The 14,257-nt window shown below is 35.5% G+C and overlaps 1 protein-coding gene across 1 annotated transcript in view; it reads right to left on the minus strand.

Moving 5' to 3' along the window:
- The window catches only part of CSMD1 (CUB and Sushi multiple domains 1), a 1,203,024-nt gene that overhangs the window by 123,880 nt on the left and 1,064,887 nt on the right, over nucleotides 1-14,257 (minus strand). Inside the window, exons 42-43 of the mRNA XM_086744017.1 lie at nucleotides 6,946-7,134; nucleotides 1,407-1,584 (exon numbers count right to left, since the gene is read on the minus strand). Of these exons, the coding sequence (XP_086600143.1) occupies nucleotides 1,407-1,584; nucleotides 6,946-7,134 (367 nt within the window). The remainder of the gene's footprint in view (nucleotides 1-1,406; nucleotides 1,585-6,945; nucleotides 7,135-14,257) is intronic.

A 14,257-nucleotide genomic window follows, 5' to 3' on the forward strand; every position in this document is an offset into this window, starting at 1 on the left:
GGGAAGGAAGCTTTTCTATTAAGATTTGACTTCTCATACAGAAGTGAATGGCATATACATCAATGACTTAAACAAAATTACACTAAACAGCCTCCTCCCAGCAAATTCAGAAGCTATCCTGAACACTTCAGAAAATAGCTCTAAAGAAAACATGTTTGTAATTCATGGGCAATTGGGAACAGAGAGAAATCAGCTGTAAAACAGTTGGTTTAAAATCTTTGTTGAAAGAATATAACATTTCAGGAATTCAGCACTTATCTCAGACAAACAAGTTCAAAAAGCTGACACAATTTTAGGACTTGATTGCTTAGGCAAAAAGACAAGATATTGTTACAGCTAGATCTTTACCAGTGAAGGCTTTGTTTTTTATTATTATTTAACATGCCAGAGAGGACAACCTATGATGTATTTTAGACTTGGATTTCTAGGTAATGCAACTGCCAGAGGTAGCCTAACGGCAGTTCAGAAACAGTTACTCATCTCTATAAACTGACTGGATTTTCCCTGTATTATAGGGACTATAGTATATTGCTGTCTGGAGAAAACTCACTCCAGAGAACAATAGGTACAGGAATAGTGGACTACCTGGGAGATAGGAGCAGCTGAATCACACAGGAATAACATCCTATATGCTGTGCAAACTGTCCTTTTGCTGAACTATCTGTAGAATACATGAGAGAGAATTCAGTTTGCACATTATGTGGGGTAAGGAACAGGGTTAACCACAGAGGAGAAAGTACATAAAAACTTCAGCATCATCTATGCCTGCTCTCCAGTGCAGTGATTTCTTATGTAAGAGGTTAGATAGCCCTGAGACCTCTTCCACCAGCTGAGAACACAAAGTTGAGATGGATTTTGGAGGCAAGAAACACAAGTTCAGAGAAGGTGAACATAAAATATGAAGCTTAACAACACAGAGCTAAAAGAGTTGAAACCCTGGCTGAAGACATATAGACAGTATATCTCAGTCATATTAAGATACTAAGAAAAGCTAAGAAAACCTTAAATAATGCCTAAATTAGATAGTAAGTAAAGATGGCAAAAAAGTATTGCTACAAGTAACATATATCGCCTCATATGTTCACGGAACATGTAATTCAACAGAATGCAGGTTGTTACATCACTGACCTCACATGGCCCCACTTCAAAAACAGATTGCTCAAACAAGACCTGATTGATAACTGAGTTTGAATTTCAAAGTACTTTTGGAACAATATTCTTAAAAAGTTCAGTGAGATATATATATATTTTTTTTCCATATAGTTGTAGAACTTTTATGCTGTTCTTCAGCACTTATGACAACCTAAAGAGCAATATTAAGCAAAAGCTGTAGCTTGGGACAGTGAGAGATGATAAATCAATCAGAAAAAAAAAAAAAATCACTTTTGTTTTTAAAAATTGCATACCAAACTGCAATGTAGTCATTCACAGGTTCAGTTTGGAGTAAGGTAAAGTTGATATAAATCCCATGGCCTGAAGGTACAATAATTAACCAAGTACAGTCCTTGGAATTTGGGTACTCATCTGGAAATCCTGGGGAATAAACTGTACCATTCTGAGCAGATACATTATAACCACAAGGAGCTGAAAAGAAAGCAAATGAAAAATTAGTAGGAGAAACATACTTTTTTTCAAGTTACAAATGGAATATCAAAATACTCCCAAATTCTAAAACCTCCAAAGGACAAGACAATCTAGGTCTAAAAGACAGCAGTTTTCCTTGGTTGGCTGATTCTCAGAGACAGAAAGTATTGATATTTCTAAGGATTAATTTATCCTAATGTCTTTCAGATTTCTTTTCTCAAAATTCATCACAATCTACTGGGAATATTGCTTTTATACAAAATTATTGAAACTAAATCAGCACACATTTGCTTGCATTCATGATTAAGAAACAAAAACAAGCAAACAAAGCTTGTATGTTTCCATACAACTGAATCCTAACTGAACTGTAATAAAATTCTGGAGAAGGGAAAAAAAAAATATATATACACATTATACTTTATTTCTGACTGGTTTTAGCCATTTTTAACGGTACTTCAATTGTAGTTTATATGCTGATTATTCTTATGACAAGTAAAATAAAGATAGAGACAGAAACTAGCATACACTTGCTGAATGCAATCTGTAGGCAAAACAATGCCACGAAAGCGTGGCTGATTAAATTCAAGGGTAGCAAACATAATAATATGCTCTCTTTTGAGTCTCAGTTTGGGGGAATTGACTGATTATGGACATAAGCATGAATCTGAGTAGACATATGGCTATTAGTGCAAACTAATGAGTCTCACTCGTTAGAGTGAGACCTTAATCTCATTTGTGGGCACTTAGTCTGGCTCTGGAAATTTTCTCATTAACTCCCATCATAATGCTCATGTTACTATTGCCAAGGTTCCTACGACTTTCCTTTAGAATCTTTTAATTTCTTTTTTACCTTTCAAAAAGTGATGAAAAAGGAAAAAGAGAAAGGGGGGGGAAAGGAAGATGGTCTGAGAAACACAAAAGGATGTCACACTTCTTGTTGTGGCAGGTACACTTGCACTAAGCTAGGAAGCTTCTAAAAGTATACTACTGTTTTAAAGTGGAGCCTTTGGCTAATGAGAACTGACGCGACTATATATGACCACAGGTTAGATTTGACTGGGGTACAAATGGAGCCTACTGGAGGGCAAGCTTGAGCTAGTCCTCCTTGAAGCAGTGGGTCTGCAGTTGGGTACTGTCCCTTCAGGTTGGGATGCTAAGGACACTCCTCCAGATCGAGAGCCCTCCCTTTGTTATGCAAGTGACTGCACATTTTGGATCATCAGAATTGAGTGTAGTATCAATTCCTGAGCGACATTTAGAACTGGTAGATTGTTAATGCTATTGCAATTTCAAAGCAATTTTGCTTGAAGTAGAGCTAAGTTTGAATTTGTTAGCAGTTTGTTACAGATAATTCCTGGCTGATACAACCTAGACCTACCTTATTTCCAGTCAGTGCTGCTAAACAGTTTTGGTTATAAAGTTTATACGTATATAAGATCAACGTACTGTACACTGGGTAAATGAACCCAGATTTGGGACAACAACTTGAGGCCATTTCTTACTCTTCTCAAATCCCCTACATTTATGCCATGCTCAGATTGCTTGGTCTGAGAAATCTGGTCTATTCTCTCCACAGTATCCCATGATGACAGCTAAAAACTTGCTTTGACAAGTAGGCTTACTACATATAATTTATCCTGATGTCAGTATGTAGTATGCTCACACTAATATAGTGATAAGTGGAAAATCCTTTAAATTCTAGTTAAGATATAGAATTTTTCTGATAGAAGTTTTATACTTAAATATATTTCGAGTTTATTTGATAGATATATCAACGATTGCAAATTTTATTTTGCCTATATTATTCTCTAATACTCTACAAAGAATGCAAATTGATTGATTATATCTCAGTAAAGATAGCCTAATTGCTCTTATATCATTCTTCACCATGACAGATCAGAAATTGTCTCAGAAAAAAAGAAAGTGTCACAGAAAACAAAGCTCTATTAGAATAAGCAATACACAGAGCTGATACTAGGCTTTCTCCAAACATCCTTAAAAATCACAGAAGACTGAAAACTAAACAGAAATAACAGGCTGTATTTCACACAAGACAAAAATAGCTGTAGTTTGAATAAACAAATCACTCTAAATTAATGAAGTTATTATATTGCACTTTGAATGATGGCTATGAAGAAACACATACTTTTTAAATGGATAAGCATATAATCAAGTCTTGTAAACTTTCAACTCCTAACAGCAGACCACATGCTGATTTACAAATGAATGAAGACCATACTATGTGCTCCCATGCTCATTCATACCCAATTCCAGACACAACATTGTGCAAGGAAGGACACTAAACATTTTTTAAAGATCCACCCAAAGGTGCACAAATCTAGTTAGTCATTTATTGACAGCTACATATGTTATGCCAAGACAGCTATGGTATGTCATTAGGACAACCTGATTGCACAGGAGTGAAGTCTTAGAGCATGACTACATGACGAGCTTCTACTACAATCTCATGAGCAGAAATTAATCTATTTTTCTCCCCACAGATTAAGCTCTTTAATACATTTCAAATCACCACCTACACAGTGGAGAATGTGATTTAGAATAGGGATGGCTTCCAAAAGCATGCATATGTTTGCTCTGTTTGGACAGTCCTCCAGTGTCAGACTACAGTTTTGGATCTGTGCGTTGTGCTCATCTCCTCTCCATTCAACATATCTATACTAGAATCTGGTTGATACCTGTTTAACCCTTTTGTTGTATGAATTTCCACAACTGTTCACAGTAAATATAGGCCCTGCTTGGTGTAACTGTTTGGCTTAGAGAAGTAGAAACGGCTGACTTCAAGTACTATGATCTAGAATGAAGCAGAGGAAATCCATATAGTATTGAAAATACCTTGAAAAGGCTCATGCATATAGGAAGCACGGTGCACAGAAGCTTGTACTGTGAAAGTTCGTATTATAAACCTGAAACTCATCTACCTCAAGGACAAGTGTCAGTTATGAACTTGGGGATGCCCATCTTCAGCCTCATGACACAAGAAGTTTAACCATGTCATCCTTTCATCACAGAGCATAAAGCCAACAAATCTGCCTTCTGAATGGGAACAGAACTCTGTAGACTAGAGGCTTGATTTACTAGCTTACGATAGACAACTGAATGACCCAATAGGTGCTAGACAGACATACACCACACATCTCTGATGACCCAGAGGAAAAAAATCTAGGAAAGTCCTGAAGTTCTAGCCATAGTGCTCTAGGTGGCAACCACGATTCTCACAATTGCTCATTAAATCTCTGAAAGTTTCAAATTTTTAACAATTCAATATAAAAAAATATATAAAAAAATAATATATTTGCAAAATGCTGGTTTGCTTGGGCAGAGCAGGAATGTTTGACATTGATTCTGCTTTTGGCAAGTACCCGTAGTTTAGCTAAACATTACAGGCACATTCATTTTCTCTCAGATAACCCCCGAGATTTGTTTTCACAACACTAATACAGACATCCAGTGAGATTCCTTAGCAGGGCAAGCTTCCAGACTTGACACTAACATTTACCAGCTTGTTTTTATTATTGTTTTCCCTATCTACTGATGGCCTTGATATTACTCATTATTACATTATTTTCTCTTCCTGTATATAAATTGAAACAGAACAAATATTTCTTTACTCTCACTTCATCTAAGAAAACACAGAAAATGCTAATTTGTACCACAAAAATCTATAATACTCCTAATATAGATTTTTGTCTGTCTTCAATATTATTTTAGGAAACATGTTTCTTTAGGGATTAAGAAGGGATAAGAAATAAAAAAGCCAAAAGGCTGCTATGCCATTTAGTGCTGCATCTATATCACTACTCTGAAGTCTTTTTATGACTCCAAAGATATCTTCATTTTGTGTTAGATCAGGGAAAAAAACAAAACCATACTCTTCCAACACTAAATAGCTTTTTTCAGTCACCATCAAAATACTGGAAACCCAGTGAAGTTCTCACATGTAAAGTGAAAGCATTTAGTCAGGCATTTAACATCTTTTGGGGTTAAATGATCTATCCAAATATAAAGTGATTTATTTTTTTCCTACATGATTTAATTGTAATTGAAGGCAATCCATCAAATGTATATGATATTTCAAAATAAGTCCTAGATATAGGATACTTATTTGTGTTTTCCTTTGCTTTAAGACCTCTGATTGCTAACTGAAACTAGTATTACAAAGTGTACCAGTTTATTACTTGTATCTATTTATCTTTCAGAGGAGATATATTCAAATCTTGCCCACAATTTAGCTGAATACTGTTTTTTAATCAGAAACAATATATAACTGAAAGTGAGAGGTATAGAGTACTTTTTTTTTTCCCTGAAGTTTTCATAAAACTATGCAAAATAGCCTCATTTCTCAAAAAATTAAAAATCAAACTGATAAACTGATGTAGTTTTATGAACACGTATCAATAACATATCATATGGTTAAAATATCTGATATGTTTAAAATTCCTTTTTGCAATGTTTCCCCAGTCTCATGTTCCAATTTGTCCTATCTATACAGATGTCACTCTATATACAGCAAAATAATTGGAAATGTTATTTTGTATTTGTTATGCCTTTAAGATGTATCACATAGAGACTGTTGCTAAGCTAATTCAATGCTAACTTTTTGCCATTGAAATCTTGTAGCTGTATAATATATAGGTTTACATTCTATCACAACTCTGCTATTCCTTTGTAATTAATATTTTTAAATTACTGAAATACATGATTAAACTATTAACAAGGATTTGTTAAGACATTGTTTCTTTAGCTGATAACATTCATTGAAAGCTTAACTAGTGAGAAAAGAGAGAAAATAAGTCACCGCAGACACATCATCACAAAACTACCACAGAAGAAATCAAAATCAGGTTAAGGTGTTTGACTCAAAAAGCTTAACTCAGGATTAGGAAGAAAGGAAGAGGTGTATGATTTATATAAACCCAGAAGTGTTGAACTTCGAAATTAGGTGCCTACGTTTCTAAAGGAGTCTAAAAACACTTTGTTAAAGATTCTGCTTGGCAGTGCCTGAACAGAAGGCCCTCCTTGACACCAAACCAGAAAAAAGGAAAAAAAAAATAGATCACATGGAGCTTAAGATAATTTCTAGCAGTATCATGAGTTCTCATAAAACTGACAGATAGTAGGAATAACAGATGACTGCTGAGGAACATGAATCATAAAATATTTATGATTTATGAAAGCACATACTATCCTGACTTCAGCTGCTTACATCACAGATTAAGATAAAGGTGCAGTTCATCATAAAAAGTTGCATTACCTACATGCATATAAACAAGTAAAAAAAAAAAAAAAAACAAACCAGAAAGTATTGGGAGTTCTGAGGCAAAGGTACTAATAAAAAGTTACCTTCGCATCTGGGAAAATGATAGTTCCAGTTCCTGTTGATTCCATGTTGGCATGTGAGAACAGGTTGACCCCTCAAAACATATCCAGGATAGCATTCAAATGATACTGACTGACCCACACTGTAATCTGAGTTGATTATATAGCCATTCAAAAAAGGAGGAGGATCCGGGCAGTTCTGTAACTCGTAAGCTGGAAGAGAACAGAAGTACTTTTTATTGTTAAGTCAGCGCTCAACACAGGAAGTAAACATTAATATAAGTTCTGTAATGTATTCCATAACCTAGAATAGTGAGAGAAAACTACCAAGGGAGAAGTTCCTTCTAGACATACCTATTATTATCAATGAGATAAGTAAACAAGCCATTTTGGCAAGACTAAGCTAAATGTATAACTTAGGTGTGCTTAAGTGCTTACTTGAAGCTTGTACTTGAATGCTTCACTGAAGTACAGCTACTGTCATGAGTTCTTTTAGTCACTGCTGATTACAGTCATGCTATGAAATAAATAGAAGATTTATCTTGAGAAAGCCTTCCTCTTTTCCCTAATTCATTTAGTGAACACAGAATCCAGTGTTTGTAACATTACAAAGCTGGAAGAGATATGGAAGTACCAGAAGTATTCCTAAATTCTCTAATAAATCAGACTCCTCTTCCCATAAATGATAAAAACTTCAGAAAAGAAAATGAAAACTTAAGAATTAGAATTAATTGCTACTGGAAAGAAAATATAAAAAGCTTTATTTTACCTTAATTATAAAATTTTGCGCTAAACCTAGTAATGGCTCTTTAATTTTTAATGCTATTATTACCCCTGCTATCATTTGTGTAGTACTACTACAGATAGTATCATTATTATCAACAAATTTATACAAAAGAAAGTAATAGAAAGATTATTTAAGAGTACAGGTGTTATAATTTAGCCCTGCTCAGGACTAGGCTATGCAGTCTCTCACTCACCCCTCCACCCTCGAGTGGAACAGGGAGGAGAATTGGTAAACAAAAGGCAGCAAAACTTCTACGTTGATATTTTTAAGAAGTTTAAGAGAACAACAGAAGAAAACAAAACAGACATAGAAAACAAACACACAGACCTCAATAACAGAAAATACTGAAGGACACAACTTACAATACAATAGCTCACAGCAGATCCTGATACCCAGCTTCCTCCCAAGAAGCAGGAGATGCCCCTTAGCACCCTCCCCACTTTATATACTGAGCATGATGTCACATGGGATGGCATAGTCCTTTGGCTAATTTGTGTAAACTACCCCAGCTGTTAGCTAATTAGTAACCTGTCCCAGCTGTGTCCCCCAGCCACAGGTGCCACCAGCTCCAGTCCCTCTCCCAGCTCAGGTGAAAATTAACTCTATCCTAGCCAGAACCAGGACAAGAGGACATATTAAGACTAGTATATTAGATTATATAAAAAGCTACTTAGTAAATGATATTAAAAATACAGTAGAAGATTATTCTGGAGGGTCAGAGGATCTCACAGTTTTATTTGACAAGGTGCAGCACTGCATTGCCCAATGGTTACAACGGCAGTGTTTTGGAATAAGGGCAATAAATACTGAAACTTTTAAACTTTGATTGTACAACCTTTTGAGGACATGAATGCACATGAAAAAAATATCCCTCCTTATTGGTTAATTTGTTGCAATACAGTATTCATAAGTTACATTTTAAATTTACTTAATATGGTCTCAGATTTTTTAAGTTAGACTTAAAAATTCATTTCAGAAAAAAAAAAAACCTTATCTCATTGATCTACATGAGAAGAAAACACAAGAACAGCTCAAATAAAAGTGGAAATCTTGAAAGAACATCAACATCTCTCTCTGTCTCCCTAATGTGCACAACATCCCTTAAAGCCCCTTGGATTGTCTATGGAAAAAATAAAGCCGACCTTTAAAAAAATCTAGTTAGTGTTTATTCAGAGATGCATATGTTTTTCTCCTGTTGTAAATAAACAAAACATATACAGAAAAATTTGGCATTTGTTCTGTTGTTTGTTTTAGTAAGAGTAGAAACTCTACCTAAAGCAAATGAGCATAAATTTGAAGGTCAGTCTGTCAGGGGTGAAAGCACTTGCACATGAGCAGAGCACAGGTTTATTTTAAAAGAAAAAAAAAAACAAAGGTGTAAAATGTGAAGATACTCTCTGCATGTGACTTCTGATATAAATCCTATAGATGACTCATAAATTATTGGAGCAACTATAAGTCAGGTGATCCATCCAACTATGATATAACAATTTATAGGCCACTCAGGGAATTTGTTTTATAGTTTTAATACAAATATGAATTATATTCTTCTCTGTTCTTTTGAAATATGCAACAACTATATCTGATTTAACAGAGTAATTAATTATTCAGTCATCACTATCAAATATTACCCACAAATCCTGATGTCACATCTCACAAAAGTAAGCCTTTTTTATGAGTGTCAGGCCCAAAGGCTTGTTTGGTATTGAGCTTTAAAAAATGACACACCGTTTCACAGCAGAAAAAAAATCCAATGAGAGCCTGAAATGAAGCCAGATGTAAAGGAAATCTGGAAAACAGATTTAATTCAAATTCTGACAGCAGTCAAATACTTGAATTTTGAAATTATCTCATATTGACATTTGGCATTTCTTCATGTAATATATTTTCCACTGGTAAGAAAAGAGTGTAAATCACAGAAGAAATATGATTAATCTCTGGTTTTGTGATTCAAATATATTGTCCTTCTCATGCTAACACTAGGGTGACTTATTTCCTTTGCAAGTGCCACATAGATCTATAACACTTCAACATGGAAATAATTACTTTACAAAAAAAATTATATGAGCAGTGAGTTGAGTATGCAAACACTCAAATGTTAGGAAAGCTCATTATTCAGCCTACTTAAAACTTTCGTTTAGACTTAATGTACATTCTTTCAGTATCATGCTGTGTATAACTGCAGACTCAAGAACAAAATCCACTTCTCAAACTAGACTAGACTAGGCTAGCATGGGTTGGAAGGGATCTTTAAAGATCATCTAGTTCCAAACCTCTTGCCACAGGCCGGAACATATTTCACTAGGTCAGGTTTCTCAAAGCCCTGTCCAATCTGACTTTGAACACTTCAAGGGATGGGGCATCCACAGCTTCACTGGGCAACCTGTTCCAGTGTCTCACCCTATCTTAAAATATTTCTTCCTTATGTCCAGTCTAAATCTAACCTTCTTCAGTTTAAAACTGTTGCCCCTTGTCTTGTTACTAAAGGCAGAACTTAAGGTTTCCAGTCAAACGCAATTTTGAAAGGTTCTTCTAAGTATTTCTGGTTGCTTCCTGTCTTTGCTGCTTTTCATACGTGGCAAAACCACAGCTGTGATAAAAGAGATACTCTTTCTCAATTCTTCTGTTTTTTGAAGTAAACCACACAATATATATTTCAACAACAGAAAAAAGTGTAATTAAACTTAAATGTTGCTATTTTAAAAATCAGGAACTTTTAAAGTCCTCTCATTATCTTAAAAGAAATAAAAGCAATATTTAATAAAATTTATCTTAACTGCTTCAGGTATTCAACAGGTAATTAGTATGAATTTCCTTCCTGCCACAAGTGAAACAGAGGTTTCACAACACACCCAAATTCAGTAACTCAGTCTTGAACATAATGGAATATCCACCATTCTTTATGTAGTGCAATTCCAAAGCTGAGGTAACAACAAAATCCGAGCAGGAAACATCAGAGAAGAAAACAAGGAGCTGTCTGGCAGTGATATTCAGGACTGTAACTTCCCTAGGGTTCTGCTAAGGAGACAAAGCTCTTTAACGCATTCAGAAATACACAGTACCTAAGTGATTTAGGTTATATATTCAAGTCCTGCGCTGTGCGAATATACAGGCTACTGCTTAAGAAGCAGCACTAGCTCCTTGCAAGTATGGGAAGCAAATATTTTACTATTCTCAGTGTGCATATGCTTTTCTTTCTCCCCAAAATAACGTGCTCAGAGTACAAACCCAGGCTATATTAAGCTTCAGTCTCTTAAGTATTTTTCTGTCTTCAGAAAGTCAGTAGAAAAATTGAGAAATAGCATTATTAATTCTATCATTCACTATACAATATTCATAGTCTTTGCTTTCCCCTGAGATGACGGGTTATCAAAAAGCCTCATTCTTCATAAAATGCTAAGATCTCTAGAAAACTTCATTTTTTTATGACATGAAAATTTGCTTCAATAAGTATACCCATTAACAATCTCTCTCTATTTTTAGATTGGTATCTTTATAAAAAAAGTATCCACCCTGCAAAAAAAAAGTCTGGTACTTGTTGTATTCTAGTTAGTAGAAATAGTGCTTTTTTTTTTCACTAATGAAAAAGTAGTTCTTGAATTGAACCAAGCTTACTATCATTCAGTAAAAGAACAAATTTAATCTTAAATCCATTTCAATGTAAATGTAAGTACCTTTAAAAAAATACGACTAGGAGTAAGCCGTGCAGTCTTGTGGGCACTTCCTAATATGCTACACATTCATTAAGACATTAGAATGGGTTTGGTAAATGTGACTATAACTATTGATTTTTATTTTTTTTTAACTGCTGTAATGGGAAGCAAACAATATTGGATAAATGAATAAAATAAACAAAAAGATAGACAAATTATAGCAATACATTTTCCTGCAGCTGTAGTTCTATAGACTATAGCACAGATCAGAGTCTTCCTGCAGTGATAAGGAAATATTGTTTAAATATATGGAATAAATTAAAGGTAAATACATCTGCCTGAGACAGGCTAAGTATAGAAAACCATAATATAATAGAATCATAGAATAGTTTGGGTTGGAAGGGACCTTTAAAGATCATCTAGTTCAACCTCCCTGCAAGAAGCGGGGACATCTCCAAGCAGATCAGGTTACTCACAGCCCCATCCAACCTGGCCTTGAATGTTTCCTGGGATGGGGCATCCACCATCTCTCTGGGCAACCTGTTCCACCCTCACTGTAAAAAATTTCTTCCTTATATCTAGGCTAAATCTACCCCCTTTAGTTTAAAACCATTACCCCTCATCCTATCACAACATGCCCTCCTAAAAAGTTTCTCCCCATCTTTTTATAAGCTCCCTTTAAGTACTGAAAGATCTCAATAAGGTTTCCCTGGAGCCTTCTATTCTCCAGGCTAAACAACCCCAACTCTCTCAGCCTGTCTTCATAGGAGAGGTGCTCCAGCCCTCTGATCATCTTCGTGGCTCTCCTCTGCACTCCCTCCAACAGATCCAAGTCCTTCTTATGTTGGGGGCTCCAGAGCTGGAAGCAGTACTCCATGTGGGGTCTCACGAGACCAGAGTAGAGGAGCAGAATCACCTCCTTTGACCTGCTGGTCATGATTTTTCCAGTGCAGCCCAGGATGCAGCTGGCCTTCTGGGCTGCGAGTGTACATTGTTGATATAGATATATAGAGAAATAGATCACTATCCTCAGTTTTAATAAAAAATTGTGACTCTGGATCTGAAGAACCTCTTGTTACTTTAAAGGAAAAAAATTAATAACCACATGTAACTTGCATCACATCTGATGTCACAGTAGCCTTGCAGTACCAGTTGTATCACTGGGTTCAGGTACTGGGCTCTCAGTGAAAACAGACGCATGGGAGGAGTTCGAAGTAGATCTATGGCAACCGTATTATGCTGGCAACCAAGCAAAATATATATAATTATTATTTTTTTCCAAATCTGATCTAGACTATAATTTCCTTAAACATAAACAAACATCACTGTCCTTGCCAAAATCATAGAATATCATGTACAATAAATATATTTTGATCCAGATACACAAGAAGAGATAAAGACACAAAAAGCTAAGTATTGTGATGATTTAGAAGCAAAATGAACCTACTCCCTTGTCCCCCTGCTAAAACTGTCACAGGTCACTAAAATATGAATGCATGTTTTCCTTTAAAGGGAACACAAAACCTTGTTGAGCAAGCTGGAACATTGTCTCTAGAAGAACATATTATACAGTCTACAAACAACTTCAGATTTAACTATTAATTTCACAACAGAAAATGCTGTTAGTCAGGATTTAATCACATGTAGTTGAGCCTATAAAGACTCAACACCATTTATGACGGGCTTGTTACAGTAAGGAAAACCACACTAATTAGAACTAGAAAAAAGAGCACTGGAAAATATACAGAAGACATTCCACATGGTTTTCTATTTCATTTATTTGGCACTTCTAAAATTTGCCATTTTTTTTAATTTTTTTTTTTCCCCAGAAAATTCAAAAAAAGAGCCATCTGTCCAATCACAATTACCCTTGACCGCCCAAAATAAAAATCACACTAGATGGGTGTGATGTTGTGAGAGTATTCCCTACTTCTAAGACTATGTGCCACAACAAAACTCCACAGGCAATACAGAGACGTGACCTCTTTGTGGGCATGCTTTATGAGCATTATCTTAATTCAGGTGCTCAGAATCTTCCCCTCTATCCACTGACTTCGTAGAAATGATCTAATTCTAAATGTATATATGTGTGTATGCAAATAAATAGTGTACTAGATCTGGCTATGATGGAGTTAGCTTTCCTCATACAGCTCATATAGTGCTGTGGTTTAGATTTGTGATCAAAACAATGCTGCTAATACACTAATGTTCTCGCTTTTGCTGAACAGTGCTTGCACAGCATCAAGGCCATCTGTTTCTCACTCTGTCCTGCCAGTGAATAGATTGGGAGTGCACAATAGTTTGGGGGGGGACACAACCAGGCAGATGACCTGAATTAACCAAAGAGATATTCCATAGCATATAAAATTATGCTCAGCAATAAAAGGGAAAAAAAAGAAGGTTTAGGGACATTAGCCATCTTTTGCTTGGGAACTGGCTGGGCATCAGTCTGCCTGTGGGAGGTGATAAGCGATTGCCTTTGCATCCCTTGTTTTGTTTTCTTTCTCTCTTCTTCCCCTTATCCTTCACTTATTAAACAAAGTTTTTTATCTTGGCCGCCAAAACTTTTCTCTTTCCCTCATCCCACTGGGGGTAGGAGGGAAGTAAGCGAGCAGCTGCATGGTGCTTAACTGCCCACCAGGATTAACCCACAACACGTATATGCTTATACAAACATATAGGCCTTCATATATACATATTTATGAAAACCTAACTAAGTTATCTAAACTTATAGCCTAGAATAAGGTGGCATGAATCTCCCTCAATGTAGTTAGATGAGAATTCAACCAGCCATTCCGTTTTATTACACTGTTTAGATCCTACAACGGGGCTCAAGAGTTTTCAGTAAGACTATTTTAATATTTTAGAAATATGCGCAAATTAATGACATTTTATT

Source organism: Chlamydotis macqueenii, chromosome 3 (assembly GCF_036417535.1).
Source record: "Chlamydotis macqueenii isolate bChlMac1 chromosome 3, bChlMac1.mat, whole genome shotgun sequence".
Classification (NCBI taxonomy): domain Eukaryota; kingdom Metazoa; phylum Chordata; class Aves; order Otidiformes; family Otididae; genus Chlamydotis; species Chlamydotis macqueenii.